Source organism: Mixophyes fleayi, chromosome 1 (assembly GCF_038048845.1).
Source record: "Mixophyes fleayi isolate aMixFle1 chromosome 1, aMixFle1.hap1, whole genome shotgun sequence".
NCBI lineage: Eukaryota > Metazoa > Chordata > Amphibia > Anura > Limnodynastidae > Mixophyes > Mixophyes fleayi.
The window spans coordinates 42,872,685-42,889,784 of record NC_134402.1 but is presented as its reverse complement, the minus strand read 5'-3'; the positions used below and the strand labels follow the sequence as shown (position 1 = coordinate 42,889,784).

General features: G+C 38.5%; 1 protein-coding gene across 2 annotated transcripts in view; it reads left to right on the top strand.

Moving 5' to 3' along the window:
- RAB28 (RAB28, member RAS oncogene family) overlaps nucleotides 1-17,100 on the top strand; it is an 83,436-nt gene that overhangs the window by 28,846 nt on the left and 37,490 nt on the right. For both annotated transcript variants that reach the window (XM_075194669.1, XM_075194668.1), the window contains exon 4: nucleotides 6,673-6,802. In XM_075194669.1, the coding sequence (XP_075050770.1) occupies nucleotides 6,673-6,802 (130 nt within the window). The remainder of the gene's footprint in view (nucleotides 1-6,672; nucleotides 6,803-17,100) is intronic.

Below are 17,100 nucleotides of genomic sequence, written 5' to 3'. Positions count from 1 at the left end.
TTCTTGTAAAGTGGTGCTACAACAGCTCAGCTGTGAAGAGGTAGGCCAGACATTCTCACAGAATACAAGCCTCAGATCGCAATGCCAAAGGTCGGCTGCAGTGGTGTACAGCATTGGACTCTGGAGCTGTGGGAACACGTTCTTTGGAATGACTAACACCGGTTCACCCTCTGGCAGTCTGACGGTCCAATTTGGGTTTGGTGGATGCCAGGAGAGAACTCTTTTGGTCATGTAGTGTTATTAAAATCCCCCTCCTTTTTATTTCTTATTTATCTTTTTAAAATTTGCATTGAAAATGAATATATATCCAGGAGTGTGACCATACACCGTTCAGAATTTTCTAAGACATGCCCAATAAACCAACTTTAACTACAGGGGCATTAAAGTAACCACACACCCTCCCTCCACTTAGCTCTGGTTTTATAGCGACATTGTCACAAGAGATATTAATTGCACATTAGTCTTTCTGCTTTCTAGCCTAATTTTGGTAGAAAAAAAAAAGCTTGTAAAATGCCTTGCAGAGTAAAAGAAGCATAAAAACTGTAGTCAGGATGTTGCATGCCCGAGTGCTCTTTCTTTATTGGAAATCCAATATACGTTCCTAAGTGAGACTCAGAGATTTAAGGAGCAGTAAGGTTTAATATTAATATAATTTGGATTTATGTAGAGATGTAGTAAAGCTGTCTTGACCTGGCTTTCCAGTTCAGCACTGGTAACGGCCCCGTTTGTAGATCCCCAGCTGTTACGGAGAGACTGCTTCTCATTTCCAGGCATTGTGGCTTGGGTCAGATGTGAAAATCACAGTAATTAGTGAAGGATTTTGGGGGAAATCAACACCACAGGTACAATTTTCAGAGCACATGTCCCCTGGAGAGAGAGAGGAGGAGAAAAAGAAGTGAAATAAGTAAAAGAGGAAATTAACAGTGATCCTACACCCTCCAATGTAATCATAAACCGCTAGGATGCTGAAGTGGAATAAAACAGGAAAATAATTGTTGTACAGATACAGTTGTAGAATTGATCATTTTAAATTGGAGCTTTTCAACATTCAAAAAATATCTCATTAAAATGTGTGTACTTCATCTGTCTCAATGGCTTATTTATCATTTAATATATTGATCAAATAAAATTGATATGTGATATTTTGTTTTGTTTTAAGCTTTGTTGGAAAAAACAATATAAAAAAGCAACTCCCCAAAATGTAAAAATCTTTGTTTTTCACAGCATAACATTTACTTATTGACAAACACCAAGACTCATATTTTCATGTATTTGGCTAAATATATTTTTTATCCTGGCTTCCCTGATTTGATAGTGTATTCTGTCACTATCTGTAGCGGTGAGACCAGTGAGAGGCAAACCTGGTACACGTTAGTGACCGCATGGGTGGCACGCACGTTACACTTCAGCTCAGTAATAAGTTAAAACAATACATTTAATCAAAGAAAGAGACACATGCCTGTAATAACATATCAGCAGGCCTTTTAAACAAGTGTTACAAGCGATAACAAACACCCATATGACGATAAAGCAGGAAGGAGCTGCAGGAGAAGGCTCGCAGGGGCCTCAGGGCTGCCTGTTGCCCATCACTGTGTTAGACAATGACCGATCAATAAAGGAAACTGTTCAGATTATAAAATATTTTAATTGTAATATGCCATTTATGCTTGTAGTGATATCACCAGTTGTGCCGTATTGTTTGTTTCTAAGTCTTGGCATTTCCAGTAATACCCGTGTGTACTTTTTTAGACCTGCAAGCAGAATTGTATATAAGGTGGGCAAACGGGCCGATTCTACTGCTTTACCCAAGAATCGAACAGCAGAATAACTGTTGACACGGCTGGCCAAACCAGAAGAGATCTGGCTGATATCTCTGGTCTAACTGCCTAATCGCTCTCAGTTCCGTTTTGACCTATTAGTGCAGTGAAAAGATGCCCCCACACAAAAATATAGTGGACCTCTTCTGACTCCATTTTCCACCATTGATTTCAGTAGGATTAGTCTTGAGCCACCCTCTGCGACATTGGGTTAATTGCTATTTGACTGTGATACCGTAGCGTATGGCCAACTCGTTTGACATGATTTCTTGAGTTTGCCCATCCACCTAGAATCTTTTCCAAACCAATTACTCCTTTCAATAGTAGATTGTATCACTTACCTTGCAGTTTTCCCACACACGTTATACAGAATTGTTATGAGAGTCGCTGATGACAATTGATTTGGATTGCTTCTGTCTTTGTCAATGAATTTCCCCATACATGTAAATATTTTTGTTTGCACACCAGCCAGTGCCTGTAGAGAATAAAACCGTACACACCAACCTGTGCCCCCATAATAAGAATTACATCATCCCCACAAATATTCCCCCATCCCCAGGTGTGCCTGCGGGGAGTTATTAGAATGGGCTCCTGACATAACGTATTATGGAATTAGAGAGGCCCCAGTAGTGGAAGTAATAATAGTGGTGCATAACACTGATCATTATGTCTGTAATGTACAGGAGAAGCGGGGAGAACAATTTTTCCAGAAGCTTGGACACACATTTTATTTGCCCTGGCAACTGAGATTTGCCCAGCCCCTAATTAACACTTGCTCTTTAAATGTAGTACAACCTGGGCATTTTGTAGTGTTTGCAAAGATCTTATACCACTTCATTCTAACTTGCAGCCTAGAATTATTTTAATAAGCTTGATCTGTTTGTTTTAATCTGGACTTGACAATCTACACTCTCCTTATTTAAAAATAATGCTGAATATTCACAAGGTCTGTCACTACGAACATTGTATATATTCAGTAATTTGCCACCACAGGCTGTGCTATATATAATAAATAATCTGTTACATTGCTAATGGGTTTCAACACTCTGACTTTATAAAGGTTTTCTGTCCAACACCAGTAATAGACTATACTGTAGGAGCTTTCGGCTATATTTATGGGCATCACGGTGGCTTAGTGGTTAGCACTTCTGTGTCTCAGCACTGGGGTCATGAGTTCAATTCTCAACCGTGGCATTAGTTGTGTGGAGTTTGTGTGTTCTCACCATGTTTGCGCGGGTTTCCTCCCACAAAATCTAAAAACATACTATGCTAATAAATTGACCCTAGTCTCTCATGTGTGTGTTAGACTGTAAGCTCTATTGGGGCAGGGACCGATGTGAGTGAGATCTCTGTACAGAGCTGCAGATCAAGTGCCACAATATAAATAGATTGATAATGATTATGACAGACAAGTTAACCCGTGCATGATACTCATGCATTCTTGTCAAATCAAGCTACTTAAGGTGTTAAAAAGGGTCTTGTCATGCATTTGGGCCATAGCCCAGGCCTCCTCAGGGGAAGAGCGTTACTTCCCGACGCAAGCGCCCTTTTTTAACGTGGTTTTGTCCACATGTTACCACCTCATCATTTTTCTCCATCACCTCATCCTTCATCTTTATCGCCACATCTATCCAGATGTCTATCCAGACACAGGGATCTCTCTCAGCGGTCCTGAGTATCACACTTCTCTCGCTCTGTCACCCCCGGCAACCACCAACCACTCCCCACTGTCACCCCCGGCAACCACCAACCACTTCCAACTGTCACCCCCGGCAACCACTCCCAACTGTCACTTCTCCTTCAAGAAATATATATATATTTTTTTAAAATCTTTATAAACACTTTTAACAATTAACAAATTAAATTAAAAAATTAAAAACATCTTAGTATACCAAACTTCAGCCCTTTCTGAGTTTTTTCCCCCCCACACACTAAGAATTTAGTAGGTCAGTGTATAACTCCGCCCAGCAGGTGGCGCTGCAGCTTGTTTTTTTTTTCACACAGACTAACACACGCCACTAGGCTTATATATATTAGATTCTGCGCACCAGACACCATTGTTGGAATCCTACAGTTGGAGTCGCCAGCCAATCTTGTGCTTTGTGTGTGTGCTATTCTTCACTCCTAACCTCTCGCCCATCTTTCTTTTCATGCTAATGGAAATCTGATGAATCTTTTTCTTCTCTCAGATTTTCTAATGGATGTGATTGGCATTAGTTGAGAGAGGGGAATGGTAGGAAAGTGGTTACTACTCTGCTTCTACTGCTTGCTAATTATCATATCCGTTAGTACTCAGTTGCTACCACTTTCCTGTTCAAAGACAGCATTGTTATAGACCCCCATTAAGCCCAGGAGCTTCCTATTCATATTTATGGGAAGTTCGTGTGGAGGAGTTTTGACACACCACTGTGTGCTTAGTAGCAGAGAAGTGAGCAGCTCTGGACCGTTGAAGACTTTGGGGTGACAAACGGTAGCCTAGGATGAACTCTGTATTTTATCATAACTTGGTGAACTTTACCCGAAAATGCGGTTAGAGTTGAGTCCTGCTTTCATTTGTGGTGAATGTTCCAGTATAAGAGGGCAGCCTGCATGATCGAGTGACTGGTCATGCTTCCTACATCTGCACTGTATTATAGAAATGATTGCCATCATACAACTTTGGATGCAATTTGAATACATTGAACTGCCAACTTGTTGGCCAACGCTTATAAGAACATAATTTTTTAACTGACTTTTCTCAGCAGACGTTATTTGCATCTGTGAATAAGTCCATTCAGTTTGCCTATTTTAGGAATTAATTACTTTCCAAATGAACTTACATATTATGCCATTAATTTTTTTCCAAACATGCATATTCTATAGCCTGAATACAGCACATTTTCCGTTTCACTACAGGATGTTGGCCTGAACCATAATTTCACTCAAATGCAAAGCTTTTAATTTAGGCAAGATGGAATAAATACATGTTTTTAAGACATTTAAGAAAGGACCTATTGTTACCAGTTTGTTTTATTTTGTTTACCTTAAAGCAGCTGTGTGGCTTTTTCATGGCCATTTAAAATAATTAAAGCAATGATTATCATCATTATTATTATTTTTACTTTTTTTTAACTAACTTTTCATCCAGTGCAATGCAGACATAATTACGTGACACCTCCGTGGGTTGATTTAGAGATTGTCAGAAGCATTTTTTTTTTTTCCTCTTTCAGTTAAGATGAAGAATGGGTGTTAGTGCTTTATTCCCTCATTGGGAATTCTAAAATATATCCATGAGTTGTAAATCAAACAGCTTTCACCCAACGCAGGTTTCCTCAAAATCTCCTGGTAATAACCAGCTGTATGTAAAATCTACTTGATTCATACCCACATTGGTTCCGGGGTTCCAGAACACGTTTTAAATTGACATTACATTGAAAAGTATTTTAAAAGAGTTAGTTAGTCAGTGTAAGTCTCATCTGAGAATTACTATGTTATAGCGTTGTAAACCCGAGCATGTATTATTACAATATTCATGAGCATTTGATCACTGGTGGCATTGTTTCATTATAGACAAGTATAGCAGCTTTCACTTTTAGTAATACAATATGCAATGAAGTTCAGCTTTGCGTACAGAAGAATTTATATCCATGGGTTTTATTAACATTTACAGAAAAATCACTTTCTAAAATAAACCCAAATTATAAACGGTGTATATTTTCTCTTTAGCATAGTGCAAACCGAGTGAACCAGCTTTGTTACAGTAAACTAAATTGAGCTGCAAATGTTATTTGATCAGCTCAAAAAGTAATGTACATTCAGATTAGGTTGGCTTATATGCTATGTATGCTGGGTGGTGATTTACTTGGGTAGTTTACATGTGTAAGTTAAAATATCAAAGCTGTAAATGCTTCCTGCAGATAGGTCAGAGCAACGTCATGGTAAGGGATGCACATTGGCCAACAGGGCCTCCCAGCTGAAAACAAGGTCATATTTATTAAATTATATTTTTTATTTTTTACAAACCATAGTTGTGAATTCTTAGTTAATACTTTGAGTCTCTTACATATTTCGCTGAAGGTTGGAGGATTGTGGTGTCACTCAGCAGTTGTGTTCTTATGTTTGTTCAAATAATCTTATACTAAGTTCAGTCAAGTCCATAAATATTGGGACATCGACACAATTCTCATATTGTGGGCTCTATACACCACCACAATGGATTTGAAATGAAACTAACAAGATGTGCTTTAACTGCAGACTTTCTTTAATTTGAGGGTATTTACATCCAAATCAGGTGAACAGTGTAGGAATTACAATGTTTTCTATATGTGCCTCCCACTTTTTAAGGGACCAAAAGTAATGGGACAATCTACTCAAAAGCTATTTCATGTATACGTGGGGGCTATTCCCTTGTTATTTCATCAGCAATTAAGCAGGTAAAAGATCTGGAGTTGATTCTAGGTGTGACATTTGCATTTGGAATCTGTTGATGTCGACTCTCAATATTGTGGTGGTTTATAGAGCCCAAAATATGAGAATTGTGTTGATGTCCTAATATTTATGGACTTGACTGTAGGTCTCTATCAGGGGTGAAACAGTGCATTGACAGGCCCCATAGTAAAATTTGGAGTAGGGGCCTGTCAATCCTGATAAGACTTTCATAAGATTTGTTACAATATATGAAGAAAAGTCAATTGTACCATTATTTATTTTATTCTACAATTTGCTACACTGTATAAACTTGCTAGCTTTTTTTCACAGACAAACACTGTTTTGGAAATTCTTTACTGTCTCACTTTTGTGGTTATTTGCACAAGCCAGAAGAAGCTAAGTGATCCTGCATTGTAAGATGTGTTCCACTGAAATATTTCTTTTTCAGGGAGTTCTCTTGGTGTATGATATCACCAACTACCAAAGCTTTGAGAATTTAGAAGATTGGTTTTCCATGGTAAAGAAAGTAAATGAAGAATCCGAAACACAGCCATTTATAGCCCTGGTAGGCAATAAAAGTAAGTTTTACCATACAATATGTTGTGTAATACCTGGGTCATACACTGTATATTAAATTTTAGAGCTTCCGGTTTTAAGTATTTTATTTTTGGAGGATTTTGGTTTGAGATGCAAGAAAAAAATCTGTGCTTTTTTTTTTTTTTTTTTACAGTGTTTATTAATATACTATAGAAATTAAAAAGTTCCATACAATTTAGTGTTTATCTTGTTATTATTTTAAGAGAGGGAAGAGTGGAGAGGGTGTCTGGTGCCAGAGGTGGAGGCTTGGAGGATTGGATCTTAGGGAAAGGGACAGGGTGCCAAGGGAGCGGATGAGTCTTAGGGGAAATGGTCCTAGGGTAGAGTTGAAAGGAAGGCCAGCAGGGTAGTTTCTGTTAGCTGGTACTACTAATCAGGGTTTCCCCTGAGCCTTCCACACTTGCTCCTGTTTGTTCCAATCCCCCTTGGTTCGTCACACTTACTTGATGCACTTTTGATCATAGGACCAGCGCAACCATTTAGCATTTCATCATCACTAGGGCCACCACTGCCATTAGCGGTGATGATGAAACAGGAAGTGAATGCCCTGCAGGTATAATGGTGCTAGCTGGGAGGTGGACCTCCAAAAGTGCTAGTGGAGAAAGGGGACGATGGTTGGTGGCATTAGCTACAGATAACCAGTCTTATTAATACAAAGGTTCCCTTCTCCATTACAAAATCCTTCAACAGTCAGGGTATTTATACACGGGTTAATCCTGCAGTTTGGCCACACTTGTAGGTGGATCTATTGGATTATTCCTCCTACACCTTATGCAGTTTGTGCTGTCTGAAGTTGACCACACACAGGCTGACTGGTCTTTTTTTGACTGCATTTTTATCCATGCCTGCTAATAATCATCTCCGTATAATAGAATCAGTAGTTGGCGCTGCTGTCATTTTGGTGCCACTTATTATGATGTTGATCCATTTGCCTTATTTGGCTTTGTTGGCCAGAGTAATAAACAAGAACTAGTGAATGTCCCGCCACCAAATAAAGGATGAACCTTGACAGATACTGAAATTCTCTCAAAAACAGGGAGGACTATGAGAGAGTCCTTAAAATAAAGGACCATAAAAATATATATTTTTTTATTTTTACAGTTCTGCATTTATTACGTATTCTTGAGTCAGTCTTAATACAGTTTGGTTTTAGGTATGACTAACATATTGTCCACACTGGCTGAGAGCATACTTCTGGTTGTACAGAAACCAGAAAGCATCAGAACTGCTAATTAGCTAGCTAAACTGAGAGACTGCTAAGAGCACTGATTAGAATGAAAGGGAGATCTGTATCTTCCAAGTGGATAATTGATTATGATGAGCAGGCATTTATGTGTAGTTTTATTTTGTTTCCAGGCAACCTGTGAAAGGACTCTTTTCTGTGGTCCAAATTCACTTTTCTATCCTTAGTACTTGTGTACCTACTTAATGTAATTAGAAGAGTGTGCCTGTATATTGGTATGATGATGTCTCCCACACAATCAGTTATAGTCAACTCAAAGTGGTTAAAACTGATTGAGGCCACTTACTCTTATGGGAGAAATGTTACATTTTTATGGGTTGGTAAAGATCTAATGTTTTTTATTATTACTGCAACTGTAATTATTATTATTGTTGCATTTCAACCTCAAGTTAGAAAAAAAAAAATGATATTTTTTTTTCAGAAATATTGCAAAATAATCCAGTCCATTTGATTTAAAGTTCTTAACACTGGCATGGAAATTACTGTGTATAGCAGTATTTTTAAGTATAATATGATTTAACTGTATATTCAGTCTGGAAGAATTGTTTTAACACGTCCTGTGTTTGAAAAATGTAAGTTGCTTAATCTTATTTTTGTGTTCTTAAGTAACCCTGCAATGCTTTGCCTGTTCCCTCTCTACTATGACTTCTAAAGTGTCAAACCTACAGTCTCAGCAGAGATATTATAAACAGATATTAACCCAGGATGTATGGGAGATGCACTCCTGTTGATTTATAGTGGCTGTGATAGTCTCAGGGCCAGTGGTTATCTGCAGCCTCTAGTGAGGGTAGGAATTATCCGGCTTCAGTGTACCCTGGATGGATGAATTATTTCAACTTGGAGATATTAACCAGATCCGTTTCTCTGCTCTCTAATACAGACTAATAAGTCAGATTTTTAAACAGTCTTCTTGACAGATAGGGGCAAGGAGGTAGAGTGTGTCAAACCTAATTAAGAATGTTGACTGAATGTACGCTGCAGCAGTGATTAATGTCCTAGTACGGCTATCTCTTTGTAACAAGTGATGGGCTGTTGCAATGTGAAGTTTAAAGGTTACATGTTAATGTACTTTCTAACTGGTGTTTTCTGCTTTCAGCCATGATTTATTAGTCTTATAACACTCCTCTCAGAAAGCAATTTTTTTTCACTGAAATATATTCCTGTTCTATTTAATGAACAACATTAAAGGGTGGGACCATTGTATCCATGAGCACCATTATTACAGCACGTTCCTAGCCATCTTCCCGGAACATGACCAGCGATCTGTTTATAAATGTCCAATCGAGAATCCAGGCCTACCTGGACTACACCCGTGGTGCTAAAGGATTTTTCTTCTTTGCACCCAATAAACAATACTAGGGGGTATATTTACTAAACTGCGGGTTTGAAAAAGTGGAGATGTTGCCTATAGCAACCAATCAGATTCTTGCTGTCATTTTGTAGAATGCATTAAATAAATGAAAGCTAAAATCTGATTGGTTGCTATAGGTAACATCTCCACTTTTCCAAACCCGCAGTTTAGTAAATCTAGCCCTAGGTATCTTCTATTGTCCATATGCTGGAATAATTTGTTTGCTAAGAACAACAAATGACTTCTAAATAAACAATAAGGCTTATTAGATCAAGGTGAATTTATATTTGATGACAGACAGTATGATCTATTGCTTTTACATGCTTGGGTTAACATTCCTTTATATGGAATATATTTGTTTTAAATTACATGCTGTCTTATGTAGAAAAGATATTAACAGTTCTCTAAAATGTATACGTAAGGCTGAGTTTACACTACAGTGTTTTCTAGCTGATTATTGGGCCAATCAAACAATAAACGACTTTTCGGCCCGATATCGCATTACTGTGTACATTCCAAAGATGAACGATTATCGTTGCATAGCACATTGTATTGTTTTATTTGATTTTTAAACCGATATAAAAATGTAATTCAACAATGGAACAATGTTGTTCCAATCCTGCAGTGTGTATACATGAATCAGCATGCTGATCGGGACTTTTTTTTTAATCATTGGTAAAATCATGAAGGATATCAATCACAACGGGAGAAATTTTGTATAGTGTATACCCAGCCCAATACAGACATCCTCTTCTAGTCACCTCTAGATAAACGTTGCAGACTTTAGAGAACAGTAGCTTGCACTCTGCTGCATAGAAAATGTAAAATACATTAAGTTCTGCCAAGGTGTGGTAACTTCTACATATATATATATATATATATATATATATATATATATATATATATATATATATATATATATATATATATATATATATATATATATATATATATAGTTATTAGTAACTCGATTATACAAGGCAACTTGTAGCTTAGGCTTAATGGCCCTTTAATTTTCTACGATGTGGCAATGTGTGTTATTATGTGTTACTGACACAATAGATAAAAAACCGCAACATAAAATTAGGGACATGTATTAATCTGAGGATAAAACAGATTTTCAGCATTTCCATACTGAATATGACATTTATCTTAAAGGGTTTTACCATCCTGAGGAGAGGAGGGGGAGTACCTACCCCCCTGATCGTTTCACTAGTAAGGAGTCTCTTCTCCTCTTGGACTGGTTGATCAGTGCAGCAGGGTCTATTACATACTGTGACAGTGGATCACCGCTGGGTACCCGCTGTATGAGGGTAAGTGGACTTGATGCAGGGGTAGAAATTTCAGCCATTGCCACCCGATTGGAGGACCGGAACATTTATCTAGTACTGAGCTAGCTGGTATTATTATCCTTGCTTCATTTTCTTCCTCTCTGTGGTTCTTAGAAAAAGCAGCAATCAAACAGGAATCTCCTCTACGTATAAAAACAGGACACTGAAGGAAAAATGCACTGTTCAGTTTTACCGTGACATTCCACTGCAAAGACAAGTGTTGCAGCTCTGGTGGAAATTTTTTTTTATAATCAAGACTGGGCAATTGCTTGCAGCACAGAGTATTGCCCCCTTAATATTTGGGAATACGGCTTCATCTCTAAGTGAATCTGATAAAGGAGTAGAAATGCTAGCCATGCTCTTTTATATGAATCAACCAGTCTGCAGCCTGTACAGAGACTTTGTTACCTTGGCCAATCACACAGACCCTTCAAGCTGTGACATTGCTGAAAGATGGAGAAGCACCAGCTCCAATGCAAAGGTCCGTTGTCTCTAAAGGATAGGACAGGCAGCAAACTGGGCAGATTAAATTAAGTATAAACACGTGCCTTTATTTTAAATATATTGTTTAGCTCAGTAATGCACAAGCTTTGCCATATGCTAAATGTGGAATTACTTGCTCTTTAATGTTGGCCAGATTGAAAAGGGCAGTCACTACCTTCGTCAAGGTTAGCGATGACCTGATTTTACATTCTGCAGTATCAAATATGTTGACCATTTAAATTACAATGTTTGGGCAAATTGGGCAGCCAGCTTTACTTTATGAAGATGGTAGAAAAAATAATTCCAAAAGTGGTTTTCCTTGGCTGAACAAATCCTTATTTGGTGTTTTTAAGATACCAGTAAAATATTATGTATGCAGGATGGGAGCAATGCTTCAATAGAAAGTCTATAAAATGTGATAAATATTAGTTAATAAAGTCATTGTTAGAAGTCTGGTTTGTTTGGCTCTGGTGTAACATTAAGTACATTAGGAATAAGTTGCTGGGTTTGCAGCTAAAGTGGCAGAATAGTTTTCATAATGTAATGCAGGATGTTCGGAAAATATGTCCTTCCTGTAAGAGGTGGCAGGAGAGTGTTAATTTGATCGCTGGCATCAAGCAAAATTTATGAACGTAACAAAACACTGCATTATGTGTTTCGTTTTACACACAATATAAACATTCATTACCAGACCCTGTTAAAGAAATTTCAGCCGGTCCATTCATGAGTCCAGTCCCTGGGAAACACTCGGATATTATAATGTAACATTTGAAAGCTTGAGAATTATAAGTAGGAACAACCCTTTGGATCCTATACTTTCCTCTCTCTCTCCTAAACACTAGGCAGTAACTACCCACTACGGGATGTTGAGGGATATGATTGATTACTTGGCCACTCAAGCCGGTATCTCTCAATGATTGGTGTATTTTCTTGACCCTACAAAGATATAATTTAACAATTTGTCCATGCAAATTGCTATCTGCTACTATGTATACTGAGATGCTTTGGAATGTATTTCATAGAACCTGTCTGCACTATCGGATGGGCCTCTTACAGACCAGCAATTGCATTCAGTGTCATTCTGCTGATGCAGATTTATTTCATGGTTTGTGGGGATGGCCCCTGATCTGTCCATTTTGGCCTCAGGTAAAACACTATGCAGAAAGTTCCTCGTTAAATTATGTTAACCTTTCACCAGCGTAGGCTATACTATACTGGGAGTACTTCCGGCTGCTCAGAAGGTGTCAAAGGGAGGTAGGCATTTACTGCTAGCCATGGTCTTACACCTCTGGCTGGGGATTTACTAACAATAGTATGAACAATTTTTGAGATATTTTTAAAAAAATGTTCTTTTTTGAGAAAATCATATATTTGATATTGAAAATTTAACATTTTTAAATTTTATTGAAAAATATTGCCATGATATATTTCACATTAAAACCCATAAAAAGAGGTTTAAAATGAGACCTTGTGTCACGGTGCTTTAAGATAAGCGTGGTTCCTAAAACGGTACGTCTCAATTATCTTTTTTTTTTTTTTTTCCTTTAACTCATCCGATGTCTTTATTGAATCAGTCTATCTGCGTGTGTGTTGGAAACCTCAATAAAATGGATGGAAAAGCTCTGTAAAAGAGCACCCTGGGCTGGTACCCACTAAAGAAGAGCCACAACATATATGGAGTTCCCTTGTAATTGTGGGAATCAGATCCAGCCTGGTCAGCATTGGGTTGGAGCCTTCACACATTCAGCCTCCACATAGGAGACTACCAGCCAGAAGTTGCCGGGAAGAATCTTCTTAATCGACGTAGTCCAATTGGAATTTTTCTTTCATGATAATCGACAAAGAATAAAAAAAGAATTAAAAACTCTATGGTGGGGCAAGGACTGCTCTGTCCAGATCTACTACTCAGATTGATTGAACTGAAGTGACTAGGAGGGAGAAGAGCCAGTAAGCCAATCACAGGTGCCCAGTATGTGGTGAAGGCTGTCATTCTGTGGCAGTGCTTGTAGCAAGCAACTCACATAGTAGAATAAGGGGATTTTTATTTTATTTATGTGTTTTTATGCTCCTCTTGCTTTACACTTTTCTAATTGGACTATGATGAGCCAGAGGAAAGAACATTTTATTTAAAGTGAAGAACAAGGGCATTTCAGGGAGCTATTTTATTAAAATGTAAATGTTGCCTGTGTGTGTTTACTTATTTATATACTATTTAGTGTAATGGTGAAGGAGTCTTGGGGACCTTGGTATCATTGCATTGTGACCTCTGCAAGGTTTATATTCTTTACTCTAAAACCCACAGTCCATGGTTCCCAGCACTTATCAGCACAGTGCTGGTAGTCTTTGGGGGAGGGGCCATGCTTCTTTTATGTGACTCCCTCACACTTGACCCCCCCCCCCCCCCCTCACCCAATAAAAGTTCCAGCCCCGTACTGACCAGGTGGATCACACTTTTTTTATGTTATAATGTGCACTGGCTTAACCTGATGGCAGTTTCAAGTCAAGCAGGGGCACCCTACACTCATCATCATCATCATTTATTTATATAGCGCCAACATATTCCGTAGCGCTTTACAATTGGGGACAAACGTAATAAACTAATAAACAAACTGGGTAAAACAGACAAAGAGGTGAGAAGGCCCTGCTCGCAAGCTTACAATCTATGGGACAATGGGAGATTGACACATGAGGTTAAGTATACATTTTGCATCTTGGCCCAGCCAGACTGCAAAGGTAAGGTGACTCATAAGCTAAATGATCCTGTCACACAACAATGTTGGTCCGGGGGTAGTTGTCTTGTGTGAAATTGTGTAACAGGCTAAAGGTAGTGAGGTTAAGATGGTGGTTGAGGAATATTATAAGCTTGTCTCATTGTTTTAAGCGAAACCAGTCCTAGTTGTTTTGTCAATCAAGTATTGTATAGTGATACCTGAATTGTCCATGTAAAGAACTTGAGGTTGGATAACTGAAAAACGCTCTGCAGTGCACAAATGAATAGGAGCACTGTGCAGTTATCAGTTAGTTTATGTAAGTGAGCTATAATTAATATTCACCAATATATATCAAAACTGAACAACATAAAGTTGAGATTATTGCAGAAGTTATTTTCACACACACATACACTGCAGAATTTAGTAATCCCATAGAAGGACACTATGTGCACTTATTGCACACACTGATTTATAACGGGTTACACAAGAGTGGTCTTGTGGTCTTCCTGGACCTCAGTTTATTAGAGCCAGAAAGATTATTAGTGATCTGTTCTACAAGAGACTCTAGTTATGTTGAGAAAAATATTTCATCTCTAGAGGATACTCTCTTGATTCAGTGACATATTGAGGAAATGAGTAGGATTCCTAGGGACTCTTTATTATCACAAATAAATTGTTCTTCAAAACAATGATTATGTATTTTTAATTGTAACACTTAGATTATAGGCGCTGACAACTGTTATTAACAAGGAATAGCTAATGATGAAGAAGGAATGTTCCTTTAAGTCACTAAATTTCAAAAGGCCAATGATTTGCTATAGAAGATTAAAGATTCAACCTAGTAGGGATATACCAGTTGGTACTTTCCTGGCAAAGGGTCCAATTTTGAATAGGAGAAACTGTTTTGTATCTGTACAAGGTAAGACATGTTCAGTTTTGGTAGTTGGTGACTCTTTTAAACATCTGAGCCCTGTGTAGGTTTCCATATTAAACACTATACTGCAGTCCTGGGTTTTAATGAATTTTAATATTCTTGTAGGGTAGTAGTATAGGAAACATCTTGAGAAGGCTTTCCACTAGATTTTGGGGCATGGCTGTGGAGATTCACATCCATTCAGAGCATTTGTGAGGTTGGGCAATAATGTTTGGCTTGCAGTTTATCTTAAAGGTGTTCAAAGGAGTAGAGGACAGAACTTTGTGCAGACCAGTCATGATGTGACCTCTTTAACGATTTTACCAACGACAGAAAAAAAAGAGTACTGATCAGCATGCTGATTCATGTGTACGCACTAAACACATTTTACCCGATTTACCGATCTGTGCTCTTCATCTGTTATAACCATCTGCTGAAAAGATGGTGACTCTGCACACTCCATAGAAATCTATGGACACTGCTGGTCGTGAGTGATTCACACTGCGGAATTGGAACAACATTGTTCCATTGATGAACGACATTTTTAGTCCTGTTTAAAAATAAAATGAAACGCCTATTATTATATATGTTTCTTATTTTGTTAACTCCAAAATTCTAATAAAAATTTCATTTGTCAAAAAAACATCAAATGAAACAATGTTATGATCTTTGGAACGATAATCATCTATCATTGCAGTGTTCACACTGTTGCGATTTCTGGTCAAATGGTCGTTTATGGTTTGATTGGCCCGATAATCAGCTGAAAACACTGTAGTGTGTACCCAGCCTTACTTTGAACATGACCATGCCCCCATGTAGAAATAGGAATTGGCCTTCTCAAAACTTGCCATAAAGTTGGAAGCACACTGTGAAGATACCGTGTTTTCTGGCTCAATTCTACCCACTTCACAATGGCTGGCCACCCAGGGGTGGCTTACTATGCCAGGGAAGCCTACCTGAGTACCTCCTAAGGTTTGTATAGTCACTCACAAAATGCAGGCAAATGCAGTTAGAAAGTAAAACAATAAATTTATTGTAATAAAAGCAATCACTAGAATATTATATACACACACAGTAAATAAATGCCAGGCAGGTTCACCACATTTTCTGTGCCTTACACCACTAGCTTAAGGAGTTAGTCACCTGGCTGTCCTGAATTGCAGAATTCAGGAAAGCACATGTATCCCATTCGGCTGCATATGTGGTCTCTGGTAGAGAATGGCAATTCAACACCAGACCTTGTACCTTCCAGGAATCAATCCACAGAATGACCATCACGTCCCCCCCCCCCCCCCTGGAGTGGCTCCTTATATCTAGGGTCAAATTTCTACAGTGTTTTCCCCTATCTGGGCAAAACTCACTCTCTCTCTCTCTATCTCGACAAAATGTCTGGACTGGTCCTATGGAGAACAATGGATACTATATGGCCTCCCCCACCTCCAAAGATAGAATAGCAGTACGTCCCTCCTAAAATTAATCCCTTACACTACCTTGTGATGTCACAGGGTCCCCAGCTGTTCCCTTCTTTCTGTAGAGAAAGGGGGGGAATGAATGTAGCTACAGCCCCCCTCACCTGTATCCTGGAATCTCATCCTTACCCATAACCCATAGATCTTTATTTACATTTTGAAAGTTTACTCTACAGCATTTTTTTACTTATGTAATTAGTTATATATCCAATAGTTTCACATTAGATCATAGACCCTCTTTTATAGTAGGGTTGTCACTCAATCTCTCACACTGCTTTACCTCTACACAGCTGCGGTCACATTGGTATGCTCACATGCTTTTAGGTACCAGCTCACCACAATCTTCTCTCGGCTACACTTGGAGTACTGTTGAATGCAGTTTTGAACCTCCCGGGTGCCTCGCAGTGTGAGCCCCCATGCTCACACTGCTCGGCTCATATTCAAGACAGGTTGTCTTCTGCTCAGCTCATTTTCAGGACAGGCAAGCAGGTTGCCACTCGGTGTTAACACTGTGACCTTTCCACCGCATCACTGTATTCTCTCTACATCCCAGATCCTCCTCCAGAACTCAGACACACTCAAGTATAGGCAGCATTGCAGCAGACCAGACTCGCTCAATAGTTGAGTTCACTCATTATCCCTCGACTAGGATAGAGCCGAAGGGGCATCACACTTGGAATTTAACTGGAATTACTGGAAAGTATAGACCCAAATCTTAGAAGTAGAATTCAGCTCGAAGAAGACCAGGGTTACACTTTTTAAACACTGATCTGCAAAT